The 27,380-nt window shown below is 40.3% G+C and overlaps 1 protein-coding gene across 14 annotated transcripts in view; it reads right to left on the bottom strand.

Moving 5' to 3' along the window:
* The window catches only part of ptk2aa (protein tyrosine kinase 2aa), an 84,327-nt gene that overhangs the window by 2,611 nt on the left and 54,336 nt on the right, over positions 1 to 27,380 (bottom strand). For 2 of the 14 annotated variants that reach the window (XM_046059783.1, XM_046059790.1), the window contains 28 exons: positions 27,154 to 27,231; positions 26,766 to 26,873; positions 25,892 to 26,009; positions 25,378 to 25,408; positions 23,159 to 23,223; positions 18,873 to 18,890; positions 16,479 to 16,535; positions 15,478 to 15,498; positions 13,679 to 13,776; positions 13,472 to 13,556; positions 13,273 to 13,373; positions 12,881 to 12,996; positions 12,080 to 12,180; positions 11,567 to 11,656; positions 11,193 to 11,397; positions 10,471 to 10,582; positions 10,303 to 10,377; positions 8,256 to 8,363; positions 7,566 to 7,670; positions 4,818 to 4,880; positions 4,287 to 4,331; positions 4,091 to 4,130; positions 3,567 to 3,670; positions 2,996 to 3,004; positions 1,561 to 1,716; positions 1,318 to 1,398; positions 545 to 630; positions 15 to 453 (listed from right to left, as the gene is read on the bottom strand). In XM_046059783.1, the coding sequence (XP_045915739.1) occupies positions 339 to 453; positions 545 to 630; positions 1,318 to 1,398; positions 1,561 to 1,716; positions 2,996 to 3,004; positions 3,567 to 3,670; positions 4,091 to 4,130; positions 4,287 to 4,331; positions 4,818 to 4,880; positions 7,566 to 7,670; positions 8,256 to 8,363; positions 10,303 to 10,377; positions 10,471 to 10,582; positions 11,193 to 11,397; positions 11,567 to 11,656; positions 12,080 to 12,180; positions 12,881 to 12,996; positions 13,273 to 13,373; positions 13,472 to 13,556; positions 13,679 to 13,776; positions 15,478 to 15,498; positions 16,479 to 16,535; positions 18,873 to 18,890; positions 23,159 to 23,223; positions 25,378 to 25,408; positions 25,892 to 26,009; positions 26,766 to 26,873; positions 27,154 to 27,231 (2,391 nt within the window). In that variant the 3' untranslated portion in view covers positions 15 to 338. Of the gene's footprint in view, positions 1 to 14; positions 454 to 544; positions 631 to 1,317; positions 1,399 to 1,560; positions 1,717 to 2,995; positions 3,005 to 3,566; positions 3,671 to 4,090; positions 4,131 to 4,286; positions 4,332 to 4,817; positions 4,881 to 7,565; positions 7,671 to 8,255; positions 8,364 to 10,302; positions 10,378 to 10,470; positions 10,583 to 11,192; positions 11,398 to 11,566; positions 11,657 to 12,079; positions 12,181 to 12,880; positions 12,997 to 13,272; positions 13,374 to 13,471; positions 13,557 to 13,678; positions 13,777 to 15,477; positions 15,499 to 16,478; positions 16,536 to 18,872; positions 18,891 to 22,793; positions 22,881 to 23,158; positions 23,224 to 25,377; positions 25,409 to 25,891; positions 26,010 to 26,765; positions 26,874 to 27,153; positions 27,232 to 27,380 lie in introns of all 14 variants that reach the window. The other 12 variants (XM_046059791.1, XM_046059786.1, XM_046059785.1 and 9 more) reach the window with 12 other exon arrangements.

Raw genomic sequence — 27,380 nt, 5'->3', positions numbered from 1 at the left:
AAAAAAAAAAAAACTCATCTTTGAGGGTACGTGATGGGGTAGAAGAGCGTTTCTCTGGATACAAAAAGCAAATAATGCAACAAAAGTACAAAACAACAGATATTGACCCAAAACATGAGCGTCACCAGAGAGAGAGAGGAAAAAGGAAACTGTGAATGTTTAAGGGAGGCGAAGAGGGGGGCGATAGTTTCCCTCAGTCATGTCTGCTGTCCATCAGTTCATGTTTTTTATCCGTCCGTCACTGACATCCATCTAAATGTTCTCTTTGTGATTGGCCGAGAGCTTCTCCATCTCCACAGCAACAGAAACTCCCGGGGCCACACCCCCTCTCGTTTTGATTAAATCCTGATCATCTTGAGTCGTGATTGGTCGATGACATCCAGCAGGTTCTTGGCGTCGACTGCGAGGGCGTGAGCTGCCATTAGCATGTGTTTCTTGTAGTCCTTTTGTAAACTGTCCAGAACACAGAAAACAGCAGGTCACCGGTGCTGTGAGCAGTAAATCACCATCATCAGTTGAATACATCTGTGGTGTTGGTACCTACCTTGTCATGACATACTGTTGGGCCAGTTTCATCTTCGATATTAACTCAGCCAGATCTGAATTCAACAACTTCTGGGCCATCTCAATCTGTGATATCGCAAACAAAATGTAAAAATCATACAACACATTCTCCATGAGAAGAAGAACTAAAAAGATACTTAAAAATAAAGAGAACAAAGCTTGTGGGCCACTTCAATATATGCTTCTCTAACTAGCCAGAATAAGTGGAAACCCTTCAATATTGCGAAATCATAAATTTGGAAAAGTCACAATAAACAATTTAATAAATATATTTTAAAATTCTGTAAAACCAGAGATACTTGTCCCTCCTTTATAGTCTCTATACACTTTTCCCCTCCACAATTTAAACTTGTATAACAATGTTTGGGAATTAGAGGTCATATGGATTTTATTTGTTTTACTGCAAGGAACATGCAGGGTTTTTAAAGTGTGATAAACAAAACATTTGTGTATGACATTACAGCATGAGCCGGTGTGGAAAAGACAAGTGATATCTACTGTAAATATAATAGTCTATTCAAGTGAAAAAGTGCCTTGTTTATATATGTTATATACTGTACATGTTCTCACAACGGCACAACATAGAAATCTGTTTGCTAGGGTCGTCACCATCAGGATTCTTTCCAGTGGTTTTACTCTGAGGCACCTTTAAATATAGTATTCAGGGAAACTGTTATGTATTTCCACCCTCCATTATACACTTTTAATTGTGTGTGTGTGTGTGTGTGTGTGTGTGTGTGTGTATGTGTTTACCTCTCTGTGTGTGCTGGCTGGCAGCACAGGAAGTGTCTCATCCACTGTCGCTAGCAGAGTCCTCAGCGCCAGACCCACCTCCTACCACACACACACACACACACAAAAATTAGTCTTCAGGTAATATGCACTTTTAAATCTGTTGATGATGATGGATATTTAACTTGTGTCCAAATATTTTTAAGTAAAGGAAAGAAAAGTGTAGCATTATAACATTTTCCTACCATTATTCCATTAGCTTACCTTGACCATTGGGACATACTCTTCCGGGGCTGCAGGCTGAATCCTATTGGACATCTCGATCACAGCTTTAACCAATCCTGTCACATTCTCATAGACCTTGTCATTGGAACGATCCAAGTTGGCGGTGGGGGGCGGGCTGATCTCCTGTGGCTGCAACTGAACCAATGAGAAAAGTACATTGAGTTACAATGAGCTGCTAAAATAGACATTTTACACGTTTTGTTTTATAAATCTTATTAAAGGAAGATTAACTCATTTTAGAAATTGTGTTACAATTAAATTCTTAAAAGCTCTTTCTGCTACTAGGGTCAACGTAGGGGACTGTAGTTAGACAGACACAACACTGGGGGGCAGTATCTGACTAGATTTACACACACAAAAACTAACAAAATACATACTGTCACTCTCTCTCTCTCTCTCTCTCTCTCTCTCTCTCTCACACACACACACACACACACACACACACCCCCTCAAGATGTTATTTCTATCTACATGCATTTCTACCTACATACTAGATACCTTAACTTTTTCTACTACTGACAGAGGAGTGTGCAGGGTTGTTAGTATGGTGTGATGGCAGGACAGACATGGTCAGTTATCTACTGAGTTCAACCTACATTAAGGGATAGTTTTTATACTAATGTTAAATCAACTGATTTAGTGTAATGTCTAGAGGTCACAAATCCCTTAATGCAGGTTTAATTAATGTTAACAAACGACCTAGCTGATTCAATTTTGTTTAAGCTACAAAAATATTGTGGTGTGGCGCAGCAATTAATGTCAGGACATAATAGAAGTATGGCTGAAGCGATTTCAAAAAGCCAGAAACTACACTCATAAACATAATATTTATATACATTTTGGGTGGATGTTTCTTCTACACCAAACCTACAACCACTACTACATTAATTTAACTACATTTGACATGTAAAGACACAATGGAAGACATACAGTGATCAGTTTACAATGCTTCTATTGATCGAAGAAAAACAAAAAACACTATGGTGACTTTTACATTTTGGTTTTATTTTCCTTTACCAGAGATATTTTTCATAAGACTCTCCGCTACATGGCTACTACAAACCTTAAGCCAACTTATTAACATGTGATTAGTTGTATCCATTACTTTGAATGGGGAATAGTGGAACAAGCTTACAATGTTTTATTTACAACAAAATAATATCAACTCATTTACATTTTAGTACCTTTTTGGAGCTTTCACATATCTCACAGTCACCATCTTTGCTAATGACCATGAGATGCACTTGAAAGTTTGTTTGCCGCAAGTTTGGCAACAGGGATATTTTGTTCTGTCTCTGGTAAAGAAAAATACAATTCAGAAAGCTTCGCAAAGCTTCTCTGCACATTTTACTGATGGTAACTATTAGCTAACTAACTCTACAATGATGACAGACACACACAAAGATCAGCTTACCCTCCACGGCTATGGGGAGGTTGAGGAGATGGGAGGGAGGTGTGGTTGGGTGGATGGGGGTTTGACAGGGGAAGAGGTTGAAGGGGATGGAGGTGTGCAGATCGTGAATAGAGGGGAAAGGGTTTGGAAGATTTATTGGTGGATAAATGGATGCAGAGTAACAAGTCAGAAAAGCAGCATGAGGAATAACAAGATGGCAGGGTGTTAAGGGGAAACAAATGGAATGAATGAATGGATGTTAATGAGAGGGGAACAAGGAGTAAAGGGGGGAGAGAAGAGGGACAGCACATTAGCCAACCAAAGGTGGCATAGCATGCAACCCATCAATGCCAAATAGTGTTGAAGTCAACTCAAAAATGATATGCTAGAATAGGAACGTCCATACTAAGCGTGCAAGATTAACACAAGTGAAAGAGGCTATATAAGTTCACAAAATGTTCTAATTCAGCTTCATCTGATCATTTCTAAAACTGGGGAATACATTCTGTATTTTTAAGGAGATGAATTGTTCAAAGCCCGTATGTGTTATGTCCTCCTTTGAGCTTGTGCATATGTATGTGTGCATATATACCTTGACCCCCTCGTTGTAGCTGTCCATGGGGCAGAGACCTGCCAGGTTCCCCAGGTGAGCAGGAGCTCCAGGGCGGGGCGGTTTCTTAGGAGGAGCCACGTGTTCTGTGGAGAAAAAAAAGGAGTTTGACATTATTATCCGTATGTAGCATGCTAGCATGCTAAGTAATACTAGTATCACCAGTACAGAGTTTATATGTAAGTTTGATGCATGCTAACAGGTACTTTATGCTGGTATGCAGAGGTGGAAAGTATGTGACTACATACATTTACTCAAGCACAATACAATTTAAGGGTACTTGTACTGTGAGTTTTTTCATTTCATTTGCAACTTTAAACTTATATTTTACGATTTAACAGAAAACGTGTTCAGTATCTAACAGTGTATAAACTAGTTAACGTGCAAGCTTCATTGTATTCCTGTAGCGTATTGAGGCTCTACAATGACAACTTACTGATAATAATTCTATACTCTTATTTGAATAATTTTTTTACTCAAGTATGTCAGTATGCTCGTTCTCTCACCTGGTTTCCCTACAGGCTGGTAGATATGTTGGCTTCCTCCCTGTGCAGAGATAAACACACACAAAGACACACCAGATTGATGGTAGGCAAACCTTCAGTTCTCATTAAAGGGGACAAACTCTTTGAATAAGAAGATAAACTTTGCTAAAACGTTTATGTGATTCTGAATTCACAAGCTTAACATAAGAAAATATACCTCCACATTCACAGTTGTATTCCCACAGGCAATGTCAGCACTCCGCTACAGTTACAGTTGATACAGTGCAGAAATCATAAGGTTAATGCTGAGAATTTGCCTTAGGATATTATAACACACATTTACAGTAAAGTTGACTGTGCAGTGCTTCTGGGTTTAAAACTCCCAAGAGCCCTCTGTGGTCATGTGGTTGGTGTGTAGGCAGTACCCTCCCTGGCTCACAGACAGAAATACTTTCTCTCTTTCTCCCAGCCTTCCTCTGTCTGTCTGTCGGACTAAAGACTTTCTCCTCTTTGCTATAATGTGCTTATTTTCTCCTCCTTGTCTCTTTTTTCTATACAACATAGCTTCCTGTCTTTTCAGCATTTCCCCAATTGCACGTTGACTCTGTTTTAACTTGACATTGCTCTCTGCAATCTCTCAGTGTGTGGAGCTAAAAAATCATAACTCACTAACAGGTAAACAGACGATTTTCAATATATGTATTATCAATACACACACACACACACACACACACACGCAGTGACTTACCGGTGCTTGTAGTGTGCCATCCTCTCTGTCGATGCTTCCTCTGCTGTTTCTAGACTCTGTCTTCTGCAAGGAAGAGACAGAAAGACAAATTGAACGGGAAAAAAATGTAAATATAAAATCCTAAACTATGCATGTGCTTTTGGAGCGATTTGCAGCACTGTAAAATTATATCCATTTGTTACAGGTAATTCTACTTTAGTGACAAAATAAAGTAAAACAAAACTGTGACCACAGCTTTGATTCTAAATCATCAACATTTTATACAAGACTGACGTTAATAAATGGCATGGGGCATTCACAAACAAACAAGAAATATAAAAAGCAAGACACAAACATCAACAGTTTGACAGCCACCTGCAGGTTACGGAAATAAAAGCTATGCAAAGCAGCTAATATAGTTATCATTTCCATTATTATTAACCAGCAAAATGCAGAATTTCAATTCCACTGATTACTACAACCTGCAGCAGTTGGTCAGTTTTCCATCTGCACTGCCTAAAAAGTGAACATCATCACCACCAAGTCAGTGAGGAAGAAGAGCAGCAGGTAAACGCAATCCTGTTCACACAGATGACTTCACGACTTCAAGTCTGTTTACACACATTTAGTCTCAAGAAAACAGTAACATCACAAAACTCTGTCCACATTTGCACCACTAAAACCAAGCATGTAACTCCTTCTCCCCTGTCTGTGTCAGTACCGTTTTGGTGAAGCACGCCTTGAAGAGATGCATCCTGGGAGAGCAGAGGCTGAAGAAGACAGGAGGAGGAAAGCAGAGAGTGGAGGCCATCGAAAGAAGGGCGGAGATGGGGACAGAAAGTATGGGATGAAGAGAGATTGAGGCAAAGAAATCCTTAGGACATAGAGAGAGGAAGGCAGATCATAAAGGGAAGGACAGAGACTCCAGAGATACTGGGAGGGGGAGAGAGAGAGAGAGGAAACTAAGAACGTGGAAGATGGTGCAGAGAGAAATAAACTGAGAAAGACAGAAAAACTGAGTCAGAGAAGAATGGAGGGGGAGGAAAAGATAGACAGAAAAAGAGGGAAAGTTTTTCCAAAGGAGGAAAAGCTCCACTGAGCCGCAGAGACTAAATCCTGGAGAGAAAAGATCCAACCGCCTGACTCTCCTCTCCGTTTCTCTCCCTCAGTCTGTTTCTCCCTCCCACTTTTTCCATCTCTCTACATCTTCCTCCGTTTGCCTCCCTCTCCCTGATGGTTCGTTCCACCCTCTCGATGGCTCTTGCCAATCCCACTTCCTTTCTCCCTCCTTCTGTCCTCCAGTCTTGTTCCTCCTCACAAACTTCCATCTCTTTCTATTCAGGCCGTGCTTTCCTTTTCTCTTATTGCGCCTTGTTTTTATTCTCCTTTTAGAGTTCATCACAAGGTTTATTTGCATATATAACCAATAGAGCTTAGAAGTAGTGACATTGCAAGCATGAACAGCAAAAGGTACTTCAAGTACTCATTAAGCAGCAGATTGGCCCCTTTCACAGTATTATATCATTGGATAGCTGATATTATTTGATTATTTTTACTTTCTTGTTTCTATGAACTGACTTGTACAAATTGATGGTGAGTGCTTCAGAGGGAATGGGAAAGTCCCTGGGCAGTGGTTGCATTAGGCCCGCTGTGATTTATCAAGTGTCATGAATGTGGTTGATAACGGGTCTTAAAATCATAAAATAGCACAATATTTTATTCATTCCTGTGAAGGAAGTTTCCTCTGATTATGTTTCCACATTCTAAGGTCAGGGCTGTAAAACTCTGGGGATGTGGTGAGCCACGAGTGCTATTTGTGTGTCCCCAGCATTAAAGCATAGTCTATCAAAAGTTTCTGAAGGTGCAGAGAGGAACTGGTGCATCAAGTGAACATACAAGCCAGCAAGAAAATAATATGCCCAGAGGTTAGCTAACAACAAATAAGATATCAGCAATTCAGTCTGCCACGTCCGTCCTGTGAGACTTCCAGTTCTGTGAAGCAATAAATGTGCCTTTCAAATATGGCAGGCTAACTGGACTTTATCAGTAAGAACAACGACAGACTGCCCATCACTCATCTTTTTTCTCTCTCTCTTTTCTGTCAGCTCGCCTACAGCTGGCTCAGAAATGAAAACAGCTCATCCAGACAAGAGGAGAAAACAATCTGACCTGAAGAGAGAAGAAAAACAGACCTGTTTTGCAAAAGTGGTGATTTGGCTCCTTCTACGGGATGTTTCAGTGTCTGATGAGATAAATCAAGCACAACTGAGCCAGTTCAAAGATATTCTCCTCTGGCATATTTGTTTTGTTCGTTCAACGTCCAGTTTTCATTTCCTTCTTTTTCTAATTTATCTCAGTCCAGTCGGTTATGTCAATTAGGGTTTTGATGATATCTTTTCAGATGATTTTGTTTGTGCATGCTTTTAGGTTTGTTGTGTGTTTTTCCATGGTGTTAATAACGCCACAATCTTCTCCATATTAACAGATTACTGCCTTTGGATGACCCAAGTATTCTGATTACTAAATAACTAGCCATTGCACTTAAGTTTTCTTGAACCTCCTGGTAAGACATAAACATCTTCTCTCATGCTGCTACTGCTCCTCTAGCATGCATGAACGCTCAATAGCCAGAATCTGACTTCCTGACACATGTGTATGAAAAGTATTATGATGACCCATAGAAAGGCTGACCTGTTTGTAAATGTGTTACTAGAGGTGATGTTTTGAAACAGTAGCTTATATGTGAATATCTCTGTGTTTGTGTATTACCATGAAGCTCTCCTCCTGCTCCAGCCACCGCTGGTCGTCCTCCATCTGTTGCTGCTGCATCATCAGCCTCTCCTCCATCATAGCGTGGCCTACACATCCACTGTCCTGTACAAAACATGGGTGCTTAAATGTGAATTACTGGTCTTTTCTTTTACTTTAAACGTTTAGTCATACTAAATAATGAAATTCAAAAAGTACAAAACTGGATAAACAGAATCAGGACAGCAACATGATCACCTCAATCTTCTGTACATGCTGACAAGTGATTGACTGAACTGTGTGATTATCTTAAATATATATATGGAAATGATTGCAGGGATCAAGCTGTTGTTTAAACATTTCCCTGACTGCAGTTACTTTATTCCCCTGCACAGAGCACTGCCCTCTGCCTGAAAAAACAACTTGCCAGGACCTCACTACTGTTATTTCACCCGCTATGTTTAATCTAAATGAAAAGTCAATTACATAAATATATATGAAAAAACATTTTCAATTATATTACTAAGACCCATTACAGATGAAAAAGAAAAACAGAAATAATGTATGTGAAAAAATGAAAACTCAGCACTTCACTGGATAATATAATAGCAGTAATTTCAGTGGGTCGCACCAAATGTCAAACGCTCTTTATGAAACTGTTTGTGAATGCATACTGTGTGTGTGAGAGAATAGGTGTGTGAATGTTTATACCTCCATGTTTGGGCTCCACAGGGCTGTGTGTTCAGGTCTGTGTTGATTCCAGGAATCAGTAGGAGGGTAACTGCCCCCTACTCCTCCTATACCACCGTGGGCTGACAGCTGGAGGTGGACAGAAGCAGAGGGAATTATTGCTTTTGCTTGCTATTCGTACAACATGACACAAGAGTATATGCACACTAAACAAATACACCGACTGATTATGCCAATTCAATTCAATTTTATTTATATAGCGCCAAATCACAACAACAGTTATCTCACAGCGCTTTTCATAAAAGAGCAGGTCTAGACCGTACTCTATGATGCTATTTACAGAAGCCCAACAGTTCCCACCATTGCCAAGGCTCCCATTATTTACTTTTTGTATCAGATTTAACCATAACTTAGTTTCGAGCTCATTAGTAGTTGGTAGTCATTTTTCAGCTCCAAAAATGTTGGGACGAGAACAAGAAACGGTCAGGAGTGGAAAAAACTCATCTGAATGCAATAAAACAGAGAAAATGAACACTCTTGTAACATTCATGTTATAAGAGTGTTAATTGACTGATATTTCCTTAGAGACTATTTTAAACTGTCAAATTTCAAAAAAGGGTACCTGCATCAGAGCAGAATGAGTGAATAATCAACAAACCATTAAGAAAGAATTATACCAATCCATTAACACTTAAGGTAAGCATTGCTATTGCTAAGCCATGATTTAGCACGAGACCTCAAATAGAGGAGTTTTATCTTCAGCTGCTCTCAGTCTGGTGTGTAATACACAACACCAAAATATATAGATGTTATTCCTATTTGTGATATGATCAAGTTTGACTTAAATGGCAGTTCAAATGATGAACTCCTTATAAGGACGAGAGAGAGGGCAAGAGAGCAGCTCAAGAGGAGCTCAAGAGCTGCAGAGTGGCTTTGATTTGTGTGTGAGTGTGTGTGGCTTTTAGAGCTACAGGAAATGCCTGCTGTCTGCTCGGTTTATGAGGATAGGAATGACTGCACTCAAAGTCTCTCTCATTTTCTCTGCTTTCCCATTTCTCTTTCTGACTTTGACACAGGCAGCGCACGCCTGCCGTCTGAGTTAACTCAGACTAAATACTGAGTTTACTGGGTTGGACTTTATTGTGATGACAGTGCTCAACCTGGACACTTCAGAGACCAAGATCATTTGATGGTTACGAGGGTGATTTATAGAACCTGACAAAAGAGGTTTCCAATATTGTAGGACGAAATTTAGTGGCATGTTTTTTTAAAGATCTGTGATTAATGTGCCTTTTTCTTGTAAACAACATTCCTACAAAGTTTAATACTCCTTGTACTTTTTCTAGACCTAAACTTCCTCACAAGATTTAAGGTGGACTTTTGGGTTGAGTTTTGTTTTGTGTTGATTTCCGCACTGCCCAGCCTCTACAGAACTCTGTAGAAACTCTACGCATAATATAATGAATGTCTGCAGTCCTCTTGAAACGAAACTATGTTAAATTACATTACATGCAACTGGGAAACCAATATATAAATTATTACTAAATTCAACTATATGTGATTCTTACAACATCAGGCTCTCCCAACAACTGTTAAGCAATGTATTTTGTTGAAAAAGAGAAGAAAAGCATGCTTTGCACAAAGTTAGAGGACAATAAAAGGATGACCATGAAGAAAAAGTTTGTGGTGGTGAGAACACAAAAATTGACCACTGATAAGATTGAGTGCGACTTCATCACCACAAACATGTTTATTTTCCCTAAAGAAAATATTTTGTTATCTATTCCTGATACTATATATTTTTCTTAAATAAATAAAGGTTAATAAAGGTTTCAGTATGTTTGGGGTTTTTTTTCCCTGTAAGACTTTGCAGAGTCAGAAATTCCCCCATGTTCCCCTCTGCGCTCCGGCACGCTGCTACTGTTGCCACCTACAGTAAAACCTCTGCAAGTCAGAGGAAAACCCTGATGCAGCCACGGTGGGTGAGAAAGAACAGAAGTGCACAGTTTTCTCACTATGGGAGCGGTGTGTGTGTGTGTGTGTGTGTGTCTGTGTGTATTTGCTGTACCGGGAAGTGGTTGACCTGGGGGCTGGAGAAAAAGCCTTCACTGGAACGAGGACTGGGGTAACCTGGTCTACTGGGCTACAGACAGAGAGATAACAGTTTGTTTCAGTTTATCAGCCATGCCAAACACATGCACAGAAATGAGTCAATAAGACAGTCACACAGTCTTACTTTAGGCGGCGCTTCATCGGACCCTCCAGAGTCCCAGGACACAGTGACTTGTCTCCTCATCTCCATTCGAAGTCTCTCCTCTTGTTGAAGCTTTTCTTCCTCCAGTATGGTGCTGAGAAATGCATACACAAAGGGCTTTTACTTCTTTATCTTAATAGGAGGTGGATCAATAGGAAAAACATTTTCTCCAACATGTTTATGTTTCTCAGTACAGGGAAATTTATAAAACGTGAAAAGTATGGAAACTAACACATCTTCTTTATCAGTGGTGGAAGTTAAATCCATAGGAAAATTCTTCTTTATTTGGAGAAAAACTAGCTCCAATAACACCAAGGATACAAAATGACAGAGGCTACTGTGATTTATTTATGGTAAATACACCAAGGGATCAGGAATGAGGCTCTACATGGGCAAGGGATTGATTATTCAACAAATTCATTCTTTGTTGTAAATTGAGCAAATTCAATGAATATTGGCTTTTAATCTTTAATTTTATCAACAGAATGTGTTTAATCACTATTTATCCAATTATTTCATAATAATTAATTCAATAAATGATACAGATATATACTGCCCAGTTCTGATAACTGTACTGGCATTATAGTACATTAGTATATCATCACTATAGTAATAGTACATGGCCTAATCAATATTTAAGTATATTTAACACATGACAACACGCAAGCGCTTGTAAGCACAAACTGACAAAAACATTTTATTACCTGAGCTGTGTTTTGAGTTCGGTGAATCGCGGTCGCTTGCTGGGGTCATACGACCAACATTTGGTCATCAAACTGTAGAGTGTGGGTGGGCACTGAGGAGGCATAGCCAATCGCTCGCCGTTCTCTATCCTGCCAATCACGTCATTGTTCTTCACCCCCTGGAAAGGCTTGATGCCGAACATCAAGATCTCCCACATACACACACCTACAGAGCAACAAGAGGAACAAGCAGACTGGGTTCTTTAGGACAAAAAATTATTGACAAACACACAAATGTCAGGCATGGACACATAAGACAATGTACTGTAATTATATTTTTCCGCAACAGTAACTAACACAACACATGCATACACACATAAATGATCATAACTCACCAAACATCCAGACATCACTGGCAGAAGTGAATCTTCTGAAGTTGATAGACTCAGGAGCCATCCATTTGATAGGAAGTTTACCTTTAGAAGCTGAGGCAAAGACAAACACAGATACATTAAAATTACAGAACAATTTTTATAACTACATTACATTTGTTACGCTAACATATGTAATAGGTGACAGTCAAGATGAATTGCAGTACCCTGATGTCACCTGTTGATGGCGGTAAAGTACTGGCAACTATAAATGTGGTTGTACACAAAGCTGTAAATGTTAGGGGTACAACAAACTGTTCTCAGGTCAGCACTGCTCGTAAAATCAGAGTAGCCAACAGCAGGAAACACTGCTGTCACACTCCAACAAAGTGGAAACATCTAACAGTGTGGAGGGTTAGGGCTTGGAAAACGGTCTTGAATGCATCTGCAAAGTTAGTGAATCAATGTTCTGTTGTCATAACAGAATACAAAACTGTGTATGAGTGTGTTGGTTTTAGTGTGCAGGTGTATCATTACCTTTGTAGTAAGAGCTGTCCTCCATGTATCGTGACAGACCAAAGTCTCCGAGCATCACACAGTCGACTGAGGAGACCAACACATTGCGTGCCGCTATGTCCCTGCAAGTCAACATGGGATGTCATTAAGCCTGAATCATTTATGTTATTTGTTATGTCTCATATGCAAAATATCTACAGACGTCAAAAACTCCAGCAACACTTGAGTATAAAGAAGAACTTTTCGGTTTGTGGTCTACCAATAAAGATTGTCCTTTCTGTCTTTATTTACTTTATTTCAGAGTCTGAATTGTAAAAGTGAAATGTATGAGGCACATACTGCTCTCAAACCATCGCACAACAGATCAAAAAATGAGGCGTTCATAAAAATGTACACAACCTCCCGCTAAAAATCCCACAATGCAGTGTTTTGAATGAATGAGTTAATGGCGGCATGATTTCAGACGCAGCAAAATGATATTATTATTATTTATTTTAAGATCATATTAGCAATCAAAACATTTGGAACTTTCCTGGTTCTTCTGTTTGAATATTTATATATCTGGCATGACAATAATAACGTGAATCACTCACATGCCTACAGTTACTCCTCAGTCAGTCTATGGAAAATGGACTGTACTTGATTAGCACCTTTCTAGTCTTCTGACCACTCAAAGCACTTTATACTACATGTCACATTCACCCTATTGGCACACTGATGGCAGAGGCAAGATGCCAACTAAGGGGGAAGCTGCCCTCGACCTCTCCCAAAGCCTCAGCTGCTGCTATCTAATGTTCTGTGTGTGTGCATGTGTGTGTGTACCTGTGTACAAAGCGTTTACTCTCCAGATATGCCAGTGCTGTGCTGAGCTGGTAGGCAAACAGAATGAGAGTGGCCAAATCCAAATTGTACTTCCTCACCTGAAGGAATGAACGCAACTGTAGAGAGAGAGAGAAATATAAACATAAAAACAGGGACGGGGTAATGAAAGAGAAATAGTTTTTCATTATAGAACATAGCAGATCACCATGTTTAATGAGAAAACGTGAGCTATCTCACACCGATGTGATTGTTATGTTTGCTTTTCCTGGGAGCTTACCCTAATGACTTACACTCAACAGTTTCCTTTGTATACTGACAAGAAGTGACACACACTCTACTCTACTCAGTCCTTATGTGTGAACGGCCCGTTATCGACACAGCCTCAGGCGTACCTCTCCGAGAGTACAGAGCTCCATGATAATCCACACAGGGTTTTCTGTGATCACTCCGATCAACTTGACGATGTGAGGGTGGTCAAACTGACGCATTGTTACTGCAAGGGGAAACAGACACACACACACATTAACACATGCATCATCAAGAAAGCGTGGTTTGTTCATAAGTCAAGTTGATACACAGGGGGGGTCTTACATGCTTCTTGTAGGAACTTTTCTCTGACGCTGTCTGATGTACAGTTCTTACAGGTCTTAATGGCGACAGGTAGAGCTGGTTTGTCCTGCAGAACACACGGCACAACAAGTATTACTTACATATTGATGCTATATAACAATACAGCAAGTGTTTAATGCAATGAACGGACAAAACTCTTAAAAAAAATGAAAATAAATTTCCACATACCGGGCTGTTGTAGACTCCTTGGTGTACATCTCCAAACTGACCCTCTCCTATACAGCGGCCTAACTCTATCCTGTCTCTCTGGATCTCATAATCCCGTGCTGAGAGAGAGGAGGAGAAGAAAAAAAAAAGTAGCAGCAAGAGTGAAATAGGTCAGTTTACCTGCCGTTGTTTAAACACACGAAAGACCCATCGCAAGATTCTCTCAGATGACATGGATGGAGCTTACCAGGACAATTTGGATGGTATCAAGTAATTGTTTTAATCACAAAAGTAAAAGTATTAAGATACTTTAAAGACAATATGAAATATTTTCTAACTTTCTGGCAGTCCTTTGTGGTAAACCCCACCCACTGACAATCAGATTGCACTAAAATAAACAATTAACAATTTACAAAAATACATTTCCAACCCAGGTTTGTACGTTCAGATTTTATATCTAGCTATATTCTCCTACCACCTCTAGACAAATCTTGAATTTGCATGCACTCTGCCGGACAAAATTACACAGACACCCACATAACTCATTTAACATGCAAAATGTAAGGTTCATGAGACATCTGTGTTTACATGCACATTGTCCCATTATTTTTTTTTCTTTATTTCTGTATACTGACACAGTGGAAAAGAGGCTACTGGGAAACACATAAACAAGTTGTTCTGAATAATTGAGATAAAAACCTGGAGTGCTCTGTGCATGTAAAAATCAAGAGCCCACGTCTTAAACACTTTGCAAAGCAGGGAGGAAGGCCTGGGCCTGGATGTAGGTCTTCTTAGTGAAATACTTTATCTGGATCTGTAATGTATTCACTATGGTCTGTGTCTGCAGTAACATTTGACAAGAAAATGAATGAAAGCGGTTGTTTATGCAACTGATATCCCCATTTTAACATGATTTGACACTTGACTTTTATGTGTTATCAATATTTCCGCCTAGTTAATGAAACATTTCTCCAGAGTTCCATCAATGTCAGCTGCCAACCATCCCCAGCAAAAATGGACTAGATACTGAGTTCAAGAGTTATGCAAGACACTGACCATCAGGAACTTATCCTGAAAAAGCTATTCGACTCAACCAACAGATAAACAGATTAAAAACACAAATACCAACAGCGTAGCCAAAACACATTCCATTATAAAGAAATTTACTGCAGTTAATCCATACTTGAAACTAATAATGACATCAAACAGAAAAGAACCCACAGATGTCAGACGACAACAACAAACGACTGTGGTAATAAATCACGATTAAGAAATACAACACAACATGATGGTGAAATGAGAACCAAGCCAATAAACAACGCAAATACTGCGAGGGTGTTTAGCTCCAGACGTCTTGGAACACTTCATCATCCCAAATTCTGATTAAACTTCTAACAAAGTAACATCTTGGATTGTTTATGGATTGGCTCTCCCTTTCATTTCCAATACCAGACCCGAATGAACTGTATTCTACAAAACACCAACAACCACAAGTCAACAACAATCTGGAGTCTAGGTATCTTGAGTCTCTGTATTTTTCTTTGCCAGACAGTAATGGTAAAAGAAAACATCCGACATTGGTTCCTAACCACTCAAAAAAGCCACAAAAAGTGATAATGTTAATCATGTTAATCAGTGTGTGCTATTTAAATGATCAAACTAGCTTGCAGGAAGGTCAACCAATTAGTTTTAATGAGGAAGGCTGAAGAGGCACATATTTCCCTGCAACGTAATCAAGTGCCTGGCAAGGAAAAATAACAAAATAAAATCTCAAGGCATTTCAGTAGGACACAATATGTGTGAGAGACAGGAGGTTTTACCTTCAACTACTCCATAGCTGACTGTGTTGGCGTTGGGAGAAAGAGGAAGAAAGAGAGATGAAGAGGGGGAAAGAGCCAGACTGCTGCTTTAAGACTGAAATTAGCTCAGAAAACACACACACACGCGCGCACACACATACACAGACCCATTTCACTCTTTATATGATGTTAATGAATGAAAAACTGAGCTGATACTGCCACATAATGGTTAAAAGAATGGGTTTGCTATATTAGTCCTTAATGTTATACAGCTGTTTTTTTTACATACAATAAAAAAAGACATTAATGACATGAAGACACGTACAAACTCAGGCAGTGAGTAGGAAAATATGTCTGCAGAAAGTTTGTTTAGAGGAAGTCGCAGAAAGACGGAGACTAAAAAAGCTACATTATGGAGACAAAGACACAAAGCCAGACAGAGAAAGATAGAAAAGGACTGTGGGAGGAAAGGAGAACACAGTCCATTTTCAAAGTTGGCCACGCAATCAAATACATAAGTAGTTTGTACTGGACGAAATATCCACATCAAATGTATCGGAACAGAGTGAAAAAGCCACCATTGCTTACAGGTCTGAAGCCAAACTTACCAGCACATTCTGGGCTGGTTTTTTTTTTAACTACCGACATTTGAATGAATTTGACAGACGTAATGTGAGCCCAACCAACCGGAGTTACACAGTTTGAGTTGTAGCCTCTCTGACCTCCAGCTGTTTATATAAGACAGTGAAACTGGCCTGAATTTGATTAGCTGCTACCTAACCAAATGTGGTTTAATGCAACTTCTCTGATGTTCCTTGTGCAAGTGTGTTTCTTGGAAAAGATTCACACCGCGCTCGGCTGTCAGATAGCAGAACAAAATGAACGTCTGTTTGAGAATGTAAGCATTTTACAGAAGAATAACAGTGAAACAATTGTTATGTACTTCCCTTGCTAAAGAAGCTCATATTTGGAGTACAAATGACTTTAGTTGGGCAAAAGAGAAGATTGATTAAGTTACTTACTGGAGGGCATGGTGTATGTGTCCTCTTCATCAACTATCTCTGCATAGTCATCAGTCTCTGTAACAGTAGATACACACATATAGTGTAAAAACACTCAAAAACACAATAGGACAAAATTAAAAATAAAAACGTTTAGATTTTAAAGTTTAAAATAACATAAATACACAAACAATGGTAACCATCATGCACATGTTCAGTTTACCGTGTGTCCACTATGGTATGAAGGGTCACCAATACACACATACACACACACATTCAAGTGTGAGGTAAAAAACTACACTATACCCAAAAAACTAAAAACTAAAAGTACGAAGCTAGCTCAGAGTTTCGACAACTCCTGTGAAAAGCAACACCCACGTAGCTCCTCTCTTTTTCTCTTACTGCACACACACACACACACACATACACGCAAACACTTGGCAAAGAGTGTCAGCTGAGCATGTGTTGTGCATATCTGTCTGTGTGAGAGCAGCTGGGCGGCAGGGAGTAACGGTGGTGGTGGTGGTGGAGGAGTGAAGGGAGAAGAAAAAGAGAAGAGACAAGGACAGAAAGGACAGCGTTCAAAAGGGAAAAAGGTGAAAATGACAGATATAGCAGGAAAGAGAAAACAGGAGAAAAAAGGATATGAGGATAAAGAGAGAGTAAGACGGTAAGAGGGAGACAACCACAGAGAGGAAGAGAAAGAAATAGTGGGTCTAGCTGTCATGTAAGCAGATGGTAGCGTTTAGGATCAAATCTGTGCAGAATCAGACAGATAGGCAGAGAGAGGGGGGGGGAGAAGAGAGAGCCAGCAGGAAGAAGAAAAGGGAAAGATGGACCAAGTCTCTCCTAACCAGATGGTGGTGTTTAAAATAAAATCAGTGTGCAGAGTCAGCTGTTGGAAACAAGAGTCAAACATCTGCTGTCCTGAACATTACCCTTGCAGCTATGCTCAGGATTTATCAGGCTCTGTGAGAGCGTGTCCCTAAATTTATCCTAAATCTTTTTAGAAACCCTTTGGGTGATTTTCTCAAAAAAAAAGCTCTGCCATCAAAATAATCTGCCATTTAGAATAAGATGGAGAAAGCACAACTGGCTGGCAGTTCAGCTGTTAATGTAAGGCAAGCTAAATAATACGCTGGATGGTAGTAAAGGAGAAGGAAAAGCGTTTAATCAGCTTTCTTGCCAAGAGTTAGGTTAGAAGATTAATATCACTCTCATGTCTTTAAGGTAAACATGTTAGCTTAGTTTAGCATAAAGACTGGAAAATGTTTATACTTTGAATCAAACAGGCATGACTTGCTAAACCATTGCTGTGCATGATTTATGTTCCACATGAGAGGAAAGGGAAGACTTTAATGTGCCACTAAAAATATCCTCATATGAGCTAGAATAAAAGGAACCGCTCTGTTGCTGATACTCAAATGTATTAGTATAAACAACTTAAGGTGGTATTCATCAATGTTTATCCAGCCAGACTCGTGTTTCTGATGTTCAATGGTGTCTTTAACTTTTTCTAATGTGTTTGTTGCCTGCAGCTAACTTGAAAGGTTTCAGTTCTATATATTAAGATTTTTTAAATACTGTACTGTGAAGTCTATTGTTTGTTTTGCTGCATTTCCGCTCCCATGAGGTTTGCGATTTTTTCGAAAGAATCAGCAGTTTTTTAAGTTAGACTGGTCTGATGCTGCCGCTTTCTGCTTGCAGTGGACGGATAATGTGTGCGTGTGCTTGTGTGTGTGTGATCTAGTTAGCCCATTATAGCCAGGAATGCACCCGCTCTTGAATCCAGCAAACCTCTCCCAACTCTACTCTGTGTGTGTGTGTGTGTGTGTGTGTGTGTGTGTGTGTGTGTGTGTGTGTGTGTGTGTGTGTGTGTGTGTGTGTGTGTGTGTGTGTGTGTGTGTGTGTGTATGAATGTATGCTAGTACACGTGTGTATGATTTTGTGTGTGTGTGTGTTTGAAGCCTGTGTGTGAGGAGAGATAGAACAGTTCGGAGAAGTTCCCTTAAAGAGAAATACCACTTAATTTCTAAATTCTGCTTGTTGTTAAAAGCAGACATATTTCAAAAAAGCACACAAACATCTGAAAACCAAAAACAATACTAAAATAGTAAACCACTCTAGCTGCTAACAGATCCAGCTCATTAGAGCTAGTGGGGATGTCTTCATGTTTTCATTCACTGAAACATGAGAAACAACACATTCAGCTAAATAACTATTTCACTCATTCTGTACATAATACAGCACAAACACACATGGCGCCACTGTTAAAGATGTAGGAATGCGTGCATAAATATGAACCCACACACCAGCACACACACGCAACCCTTTCCTGGGAGGTTGCGGTGTGTTGGTGGAGTGAGGACTATAAAGACGGAACAACAGAGAGATTAAACAACGGCATAACTTTACCATCCCCGCTAAGATCTTCTGCAGAGTCCAGGAGAGCATGCAGGAAACGGGACAGCAGAGGAGGAGGAGAATGTGGAGAGAGAGAGAAAGCAGCAAGGAGAGAGATACAAGCAGGAGGCAGAGCGGAGAAAAGAGGGAGAGAGAAGAGAGAAGCGGTTAGAGCATGAAAAGCCTTGAAACAACATGGGAGATGTTGCAGGATCTGCAAAGCCAAACACTCAACGAGCAGTTAGTTAAGATCCACAATATCTCCAGTGAAGAAAGCAGAGTTCACAACTTTCATTAATGCTGTGCAGACAAATGTAGGTGAAATTAACTAATGTAAGAAATAGCAACAGTATGAAAGGCAGAATCAGTGTCAAGCTGTAATGTAAACAGTATGCACTTACAGTAGGGCTGCCCCCCTCATCGTCGCCTAAACCATTATTTAATGAGAAGAGTCTCAGTCAACCAAGTTTTCATTGGTCAGTTAGTCATAGTAAAAACAATAAACACCTTAAAGTCCATTCGGAAGCTGCGCCTTGTTGTTAGGGCCGAAATGAAACTATCAGCGTATTGTTGCAACACAGACCTTTTCTCTTTTAACACAGAAATCACGTACTGCTCTTGGACTGCTATCTCTGACATTAGGTAGTTAGCGGTTCTAATAGCTGACTCTACCTGTACTAGGAGATCAGAGTACAGGGGAGTGCTGGTGTTTGTTTACACCACTAACATAGGCGCTTTGGACACCGGGAGGAAAAGGTCTTTCAGGCCGAGGCTAGGGCCCCATTGGGGTATGCTGCCGGGGAGGGGGACCAGAATCAGCACCAGACCTGGAGCTGAACGAGCGGGCAACGGAACCGGTCTGATCAGTGAACACAGCTGGACAAAACACAGCCTGTTGAATGACTGTTGATGTTTTAAGCATATTTTTAAGATTTCATGTACACTGCTCAAAAAAAATAAAGGGAACCCTTGAACAACACAATGTAACTCCAAGTCAGTCACACTCCTGTGAAATCAAACTGTCCACTTAGGAAGCAACACTGATTGACAATCAATTTCACATGCTGTTGTGCAAATGGAATAGACAACAGGTGGAAATTATAGGCAATTAGCAAGACACCCCCAATAAAGGATTGGTTCTGCAGGTGGCGACCACAGACCACTTCTCAGTTCCTATGCTTCCTGGCTGATGTTTTGGTCACTTTTGAATGCTGGCGGTGCTTTCACTCTAGTGGTAGCATGAGACAGAGTCTACAACCCACACAAGTGGCTCAGGTAGTGCAGCTCATCCAGGATGGCACATAAATGCGAGCTGTGGCAAGGAGGTTTGCTGTGTCTGTCAGCGTAGTGTCCAGAGCATGGAGGCGCTACCAGGAGACAGGCCAGTACATCAGGAGACGTGGAGGAGGCCGTAGGAGGGCAACAACCCAGCAGCAGGACCGCTACCCCCGCCTTTGTGCAAGGAGGAGCAGGAGGAGCACTGCCAGAGCCCTGCAAAATGACCTCCAGCAGGCGTGTGTGCTCAAATGGTCTGAAACGGACTCCAGGAGGGTGGTATGAGGGTCCGACATCCACAGGTGGGGGTTGTGCTTACAACCCAACACCGTGCAGGACGTTTGGCATTTGACAGAGAACACCAAGATTGGCAATTTCGCCACTGGCGCCCTGTGCTCTTCACAGATGAAAGCAGGTTCACACTGAGCACATGTGTCTGGAGACGCCGTGGAGAACGTTCTGCTGCCTGCAACATCCTCCAGCATGACCAGTTTGGCGGTGGGTCAGTAATGGTGTGGGATGGCATTTCTTTGGGGGGCCGCACAGCCCTCCATGTGCTCGCCAGAGGTAGCCTGACTGCCATTAGGTACCGAGATGAGATCCTCAGACCCCTTGAGAGAGACCGTGCGGTTGGCCCTGGGTTCCTCCTAATGCAACACAATGCTAGACCTCATGTGGCTGGAGTGTGTCAGCAGTTCCTACAAGAGGAAGGCATTGATGCTAAGGACTGGCCCGCCCGTTCCCCAGACCTGAATCCAATTGAGCACATCTGGGACATCATGTCTCGCTCCATCCACCAACGCCACGTTGCACCACAGACTGTCCAGGAGTTGGCGGATGCTTTAGTCCAGGTCTGGGAGGAGATCCCTCAGGAGACCATCTGCCACCTCATCAGGAGCATGCCCAGGCGTTGTAGGGAGGTCATACAGGCATGTGGAGGCCACACACACTACTGAGCCTCATTTTGACTTGTTTTAAGGACATTACATCAAAGTTGGATCGGCCTGTAGTGTGGTTTTCCACTTTGATTTTGAGTGTGACTCCAAATCCAGACCTCCATGGGTTGATAAATTTGAGTGTACTTCATTCTCAGGGGCAGTGGAACTATACAGCAGTTTTGATCAATCATAACCCAAACAGGGTAGAGAGACCACACAGCGGCACTTCTTAAAGGATAAGCTCGACATTTTAGGATATCGTTTTATTTGCTTTCTTGCCAAGGGTTAGATGAAAAGGTTGATGCCGTTTTCATGATTGTACGGTAAATATACAGCCTGCAGCTGGTTAGCTTAGCTTTGCATCATGACTGTAAACAGGGGCAGCTAGCTAGCCTGTCTGTGTCCAAAGCCTACAAAAAACACCTACCAACACCTCTGCTAAACTGTCTCCTACAAGAGCGGTGCTTTACAAACAAAGCTTTCGTTGTAAAGCTAATATTACCAGCTAAATTGACTTACAGTAGTTCACAATCAATTGGGGGGAAAAAAAGAAAAGAAAGTAGGATGTTGACCATGACAACATGTCACTTTTAGAGCCTTCAGCAGAAAAGGTTTGGATCATTTGTTAACTGTCTCTGAGCAGTCCTGCCAGCTATGGAGGAAAGCTGCCAAAGCCATAGATAGAGACACAAGGACATGTACTGATCAGTTTAGTATGTCAGCCTTGCTGCAGGACATTTATATACAGTAGATGGAAAACATTTTGGCAGAACACTCAATAACATTGATGTGCTTTTTATTAATGCTAGTAATGTAAATAGGTTTTTCCTAGCTACAGAACTCCATCCCGAAGTGGTTGCTGATCGCCTGTTTGAGGCCACTTTAACAGGGCAGACACTTCGTGGTTGAACCCAGATCTTTTAAATGGAAGAACGATCTCTCTAACCACTTGGCCACTTAAGCTCTGCCTCTTTTAATTAACTGGCATAAAACACTGAAAATAATTATTAAAAATAGGCATGTTCTGAACTAAGACTTGATTTGTCAGTACTGGCTTCTTCCAGTCACATTATTCTGTTAAATCAAAGTAAGTGCTTTAGAAAGAGGAAAATGGAAAATCTTCAGTAGCACACATAAGCCTGGGGTTTTATAGAGATAACTCTCAGTTAGACAGCACTGCGCAATTCAGTCTTTTTCCATTTGTTTCCAAGTCTTATTTAAAGAGCACTGGCTTGGTTATAAGCAGGAACACACAAGCAGTTATTGTGGTTGAGGCATGTGTGTTTGAGTGTGTGCGTAGGACTGAATTAGACAAAGCAACCAGGCAATTAGGACAAAGACAGTTTAGCAGAAGAGGGCATCCTTAAAAATTAGACAGCTTGTGATGCAGCTGATAAAAGTGATCCATCCACATAGCAATTTTAACTTTACATTAAAAATAGGAAAAAATCCGAAATAGCTGCCAAAACTGCATTGATATTTTGAATATAATTAATGTTTTTCTCAACTCCTGCATATTAAAATGTATTTATTGCGCAATCTTTCAGATTTCATCGATAAGCTACTGTCTCCGAGGTTTTTCTGTGCACCATCTGTGTTTTTTTAATGCAAAGTAACATTACACAATATGCACACTCATCAAATCAGGAATTTTATTCCACCACATCACAATTTTGCGGATACGCTCCTCCACTAACTGTCCAATAAGAGCTGAGGATACCATTGGGCGGCGAATCTGAACAGAAGACAAAGGGGAGGAGGAAACGCCGTGCCTTGGTTGGCTTAGGAGGTGTCGATGTCACTAGGTCTGCAGCCAATCAGGCAGGAAAGAAGACCAGAGTGTGAAGAAGAAAAAACACACAATGAATGGATGCAAGTACAGAGGGGGAGAGGAGGAAGTAAACAGAAGAAAGCAGGGAACAGAGTGGACGGGATGAGAGGGAGAGGCAGTCCCAAGAGAGGAAAACAATGAGTGAGAGAAAAAACAGATGTTGGATATGGAAAGCCACAAAGAAAGACAGCAGCTGGAGCCAAGGAAGCAATCAGACTGTGTGTTCATCTTGATTTGTCCGTGTCTGATCTTACCTGAGACAGAGATAGCTCTTACTCCACTCCTGACTGCTTCTAACTTTTTCTCATTATTGGACACTCTAGTGAAGAGGAGAAAAGTAAACAAACAACAAATTAGATAAAAATATAAAAAACTTCAAAGTAGTTAAAACATTACATACCTAGGTTAAATTGAAGCCTCTTTCACTTACATGTCTGTGACTTTTAAAGTTGAAAACTGCTTCTGTAAACTGACCCTCACTATTCCAATTCTCTCTCTGCCCTTAACGTGCGCTCTGCGTCTGTTACATCTGAGCTCTACTACGGGCTTTACATCTCAGACCACAACAGGCGGAGAGAAAAAGAGAGAAACATAGATGGAGAGACCAAGAGAAAGAGGAGGAGACTACCCAAGTGTTTAAAAACCGTAAGTGGAAAATATTTGGCTCCTAAACTTATCTCCTTATTTGACCAGAGAGAGAGAGAGTGAGAGAGTGGAGAAAAAGAGAGATATTTGAGTTGAAATGACCAAAAATAAGCAAAAGGTTGCGTTTGAGTTTGAGCAACGGACAGAATGTGAACGCACAACATCCAGGCTTCTACAGTCACAGAACAAACACATTGTTTGATTCTGTATTAATGTATATTGTCTGCTATGTAGCAGAAGGGAGTTACAAAACTCAATTTCACTCTATAACTTGTTATATTGTGACAATAAACCTACCTACATAAACTGCACATTGCAATAAAAACTACCAATGTTTCCCCTAGAAATCTTTTTTAAGGCCTTGCAGTTCTGAGCCAAAACAAACCATGTATTATGTTGTCCCTGTATAGTTTTTCTCTTTTTCTAAGAGAAAAAAAAAATTTTAATTATGGGTCATCAGTTTGGGCTTGAAACCATTTTTAAACTGATTAGTCTTTTGAGTTTTGATGTAATTTATTTATGGACACATTGAACTACCATGTTAATGTAAGCCCACTGGGCTGCGCCTGACAATTAGTTTCATTATAGGTACATCTGTCGACTATTTGTACAAAAGGTCTATAAAACGTCATAAAACAGTCAAATAAAATGTCCAGAGACCAAGATAATGTCTTAACTTTAAAGATAATCAATTCATGATATGAAACAGAGAACATCAGCATATCAGCACATTTGAGAAGTGAACAAGTGAATGTTTGAAAAATAATAACAGAAATAATCCATTATCAAATTTGTTGACGATTAATTTAATGTCAATTCAGCTACTTGTTCCAGCACTACACTTATTTCCAACACATTTCCAAGATCTTTAATGAGAGACACAAAACATGCAACATAAACTATAACACCACAATCTTAAAAAATTCATTAATCATATAATAATCAAGTCACCTTACTTATTGAGCAATACCCTGACCTCTAAAAGTGTCTTTCGCTTACACTTTACTTGGATAGTCTGCCTACAGATTGTTTATAGAATATTTGTAACATTTCAGCAGGTTATTAGTTGAGAACTGTTTGGTTTGGTTAGGTTTAGGCACAAAAACCATCTTGGTTAGTGTTATGTTCATAAATTGTCACATAAACTATACTGATAATCTGTTTTACATCTACAGAAAAAGCAAAAACCAGTTGAAATGTTGCAAATACTCTGTAGGTGGACTAATAAAGCATTACCCTCTTTTGTTTTTGACAACTTGATATTTAATGGAAAGCTGGTCCACAGTGCAGCACCAGAATAAAAATACATTATTACATTATTACTACATTATTTACTAGAAGCACCTGGCCTAACTGTTAGGCTGAGTTTGGTACTCAGAGGAGCATTCCCACTGATGGTTTTGTATGTATGATGCAGAGTCTGTAGTTTCACACCGAGCTGTACGGGCAGCTGTCCCACACTTCATCACTACTTACATCAGTTTCAGGAGACACATTTAATACTGGATAGTATTATTTTACATCACCTGCAATTTGTTCCTAAATCTAGTTGTCAAACTACAATACCAAGCAAATTATGTCAACCCTTTACTGTTATAAGCAAACACTTTGTTTGAACTTCTACTTAACTTTTTGTCTCCAAAAATTCAGAATTGTGTGACAGGACTGGCAAGCTCACAAGTAAATCTCCTCACAAAGGCAACAAACCATCTTTGAGTGAGACAGAAATTACAGATCTGATCACTTACAGTTGTGATATAAGTCAGTGTATAGACTTTACAGATGTTAATTTTACTGTAACAATACTGAGAATGAGACAGGTACTCACTTTGGGATGGAAGGCAGTGCTCTTTCTCCCTCTAGAGGACAAAACACACATAGTGAGAGTGAGTAATGAAGCATAATAAATGTATAAGACTACATGCAGGTCATGTTTTATGACTCATTATACACGGAACACAGGACCTTACATACAGTACAAAAGCTCCAACAAAAGAATTAATTCCTCATACAGCATTAGAATATGTACATTTAAAATACAACATGTCCATAGTAGGAGACTGGTGCTGTATTAAATAAGTGGAGCACAGCAAACTAATTACAGACACTCCAGTACTTGATATAACAATTTAGCAATACGGATTGTTGCAGTGTCCAAAGAAGCTTTTGCTATTTTGCCAGCATGAAAGACGTTATAGAAAGCTTAAGAATAAATCAGTCCCACTTTATTTAGCCCCTGTCTACAGTTTCTACAAAACTACAGGGTGTACAAGGTTGTATTTTAATATTTTTGCATAATCCTGAAGAGACGGGACAGAAATGAGGGATCTACCGCTTCATACCTTTCTGAACTCTGACAATGAAGGAATGAGTTTCCATGGAGACGAGCCGACAGTAACCGTCAATCAAGTCAGCCAAGTTCTCTGCCATGGTCAATGATGCTGTTGTAACTGTGAGAGGCTGCGCACACACACACACAGACACACACAGTTGCAGGCCCGTTACAACGAGCCATTATCTCCAAATACACCCACACACACTTACACAACAGCAGAGTGGGGGTTTCCAGCTTCTCCTTACGTCAGGGGAAAAGTCCTCTCACAGTATTTTTCTCTGTGTGTGCGCACGCGTGTGTGTGTGTGTTTGTGTGTGTGTAAGTAAATCCAATACTGTAAAACCCAATTAAACAGAAATACTCATACAGCAGCGGCTTCCTCTGTGAGTCGAACCATTATGTGGAATCTATACATGGAAAACCATTACTTCATTTCTGTGTCCATCTCAGTCACACACTCACACACACACACACACACTCTCTGCATCAAAACTTGCTTTTGAGTGGAGAAAAATAACTTCCAGTATTGCTGTGCATAAACTTCACATAAGACCCTCTTCTCTTGGTGAAACTAACCTTGGGAAAGGTAGAAATTTACCACCTGAATATGAGGCAGGCTGAGGGAAAGTGTATATGTCATAAAGATGGATTAGATAAAAAGAGGTGCAATGGGCATTGTCCTTTTATACAGTATAGTATCACAGAAGACTAAACAATAATGGAGCTACATATAAATGGAAATCAGGTGGCTAAAATGTTAAAAGGTCACTATTTAGATTTAAAACAAAATGTACCGCTACAGCAAATTTCTACATCTAGACAAAAAGACAGTCAGTCAGTCAGACAGACAGACAGATGGACAAACAGACAGACAGACATACCTCAGCAGCTCCGGCTACTTTGAGCTGTAGCATCCCTTTCCTGTCCTTCTCCTCCATAGCCGAGTACTGGATAGACTGAACTTGGTTGAAGTTAGCTAGATGGGTGGGCTGGTGAGAGAGAGTAACACAGAAAGAGTGGAAATTAAAGCATGAAGACCATGCTGACCCTATCCATATATATTCATAATCAAATGACAGAATAATATCTGTGGCTATCTTTATCTCAGGAGTCGAGCCTGTACTTTCATTTAAAGTTTTTGCTACCTTTTGTGGCACAGTTTGGTTGAAATATTTTTTAGATGAAGAACATTACAAGCAGAGGTCATTCCTAAGATAACCTATCTTAAACCTGGCTGTGTAGTACGATGTGGTCTTGGTAGGAACTCACCGTGGATCCCTTGTCAGTGAGGTAGCTGATCCCTTCCTCTGGCCCGATAGCTAACTCCACCTGGATCACCCAGCTGGACTGTTAAGAGAGAAGAGGAGGGATATAAAGTTAAAAAAAAAAGGAAGAGAGTGAGAGCAGAAATGAAAAACAGGAGAGAGAGAACAAGAAGTTGATTAAAAGAAATAGAGGAAAAGAATCCAGATTTTCATTCATTTGTAGTTCATAGC

The sequence above is a fragment of the Micropterus dolomieu genome, linkage group LG09, assembly GCF_021292245.1.
Source record: "Micropterus dolomieu isolate WLL.071019.BEF.003 ecotype Adirondacks linkage group LG09, ASM2129224v1, whole genome shotgun sequence".
NCBI classification, from domain to species: Eukaryota; Metazoa; Chordata; class Actinopteri; order Centrarchiformes; family Centrarchidae; genus Micropterus; species Micropterus dolomieu.
This window is presented reverse-complemented; position numbering and strand designations above follow the sequence as displayed.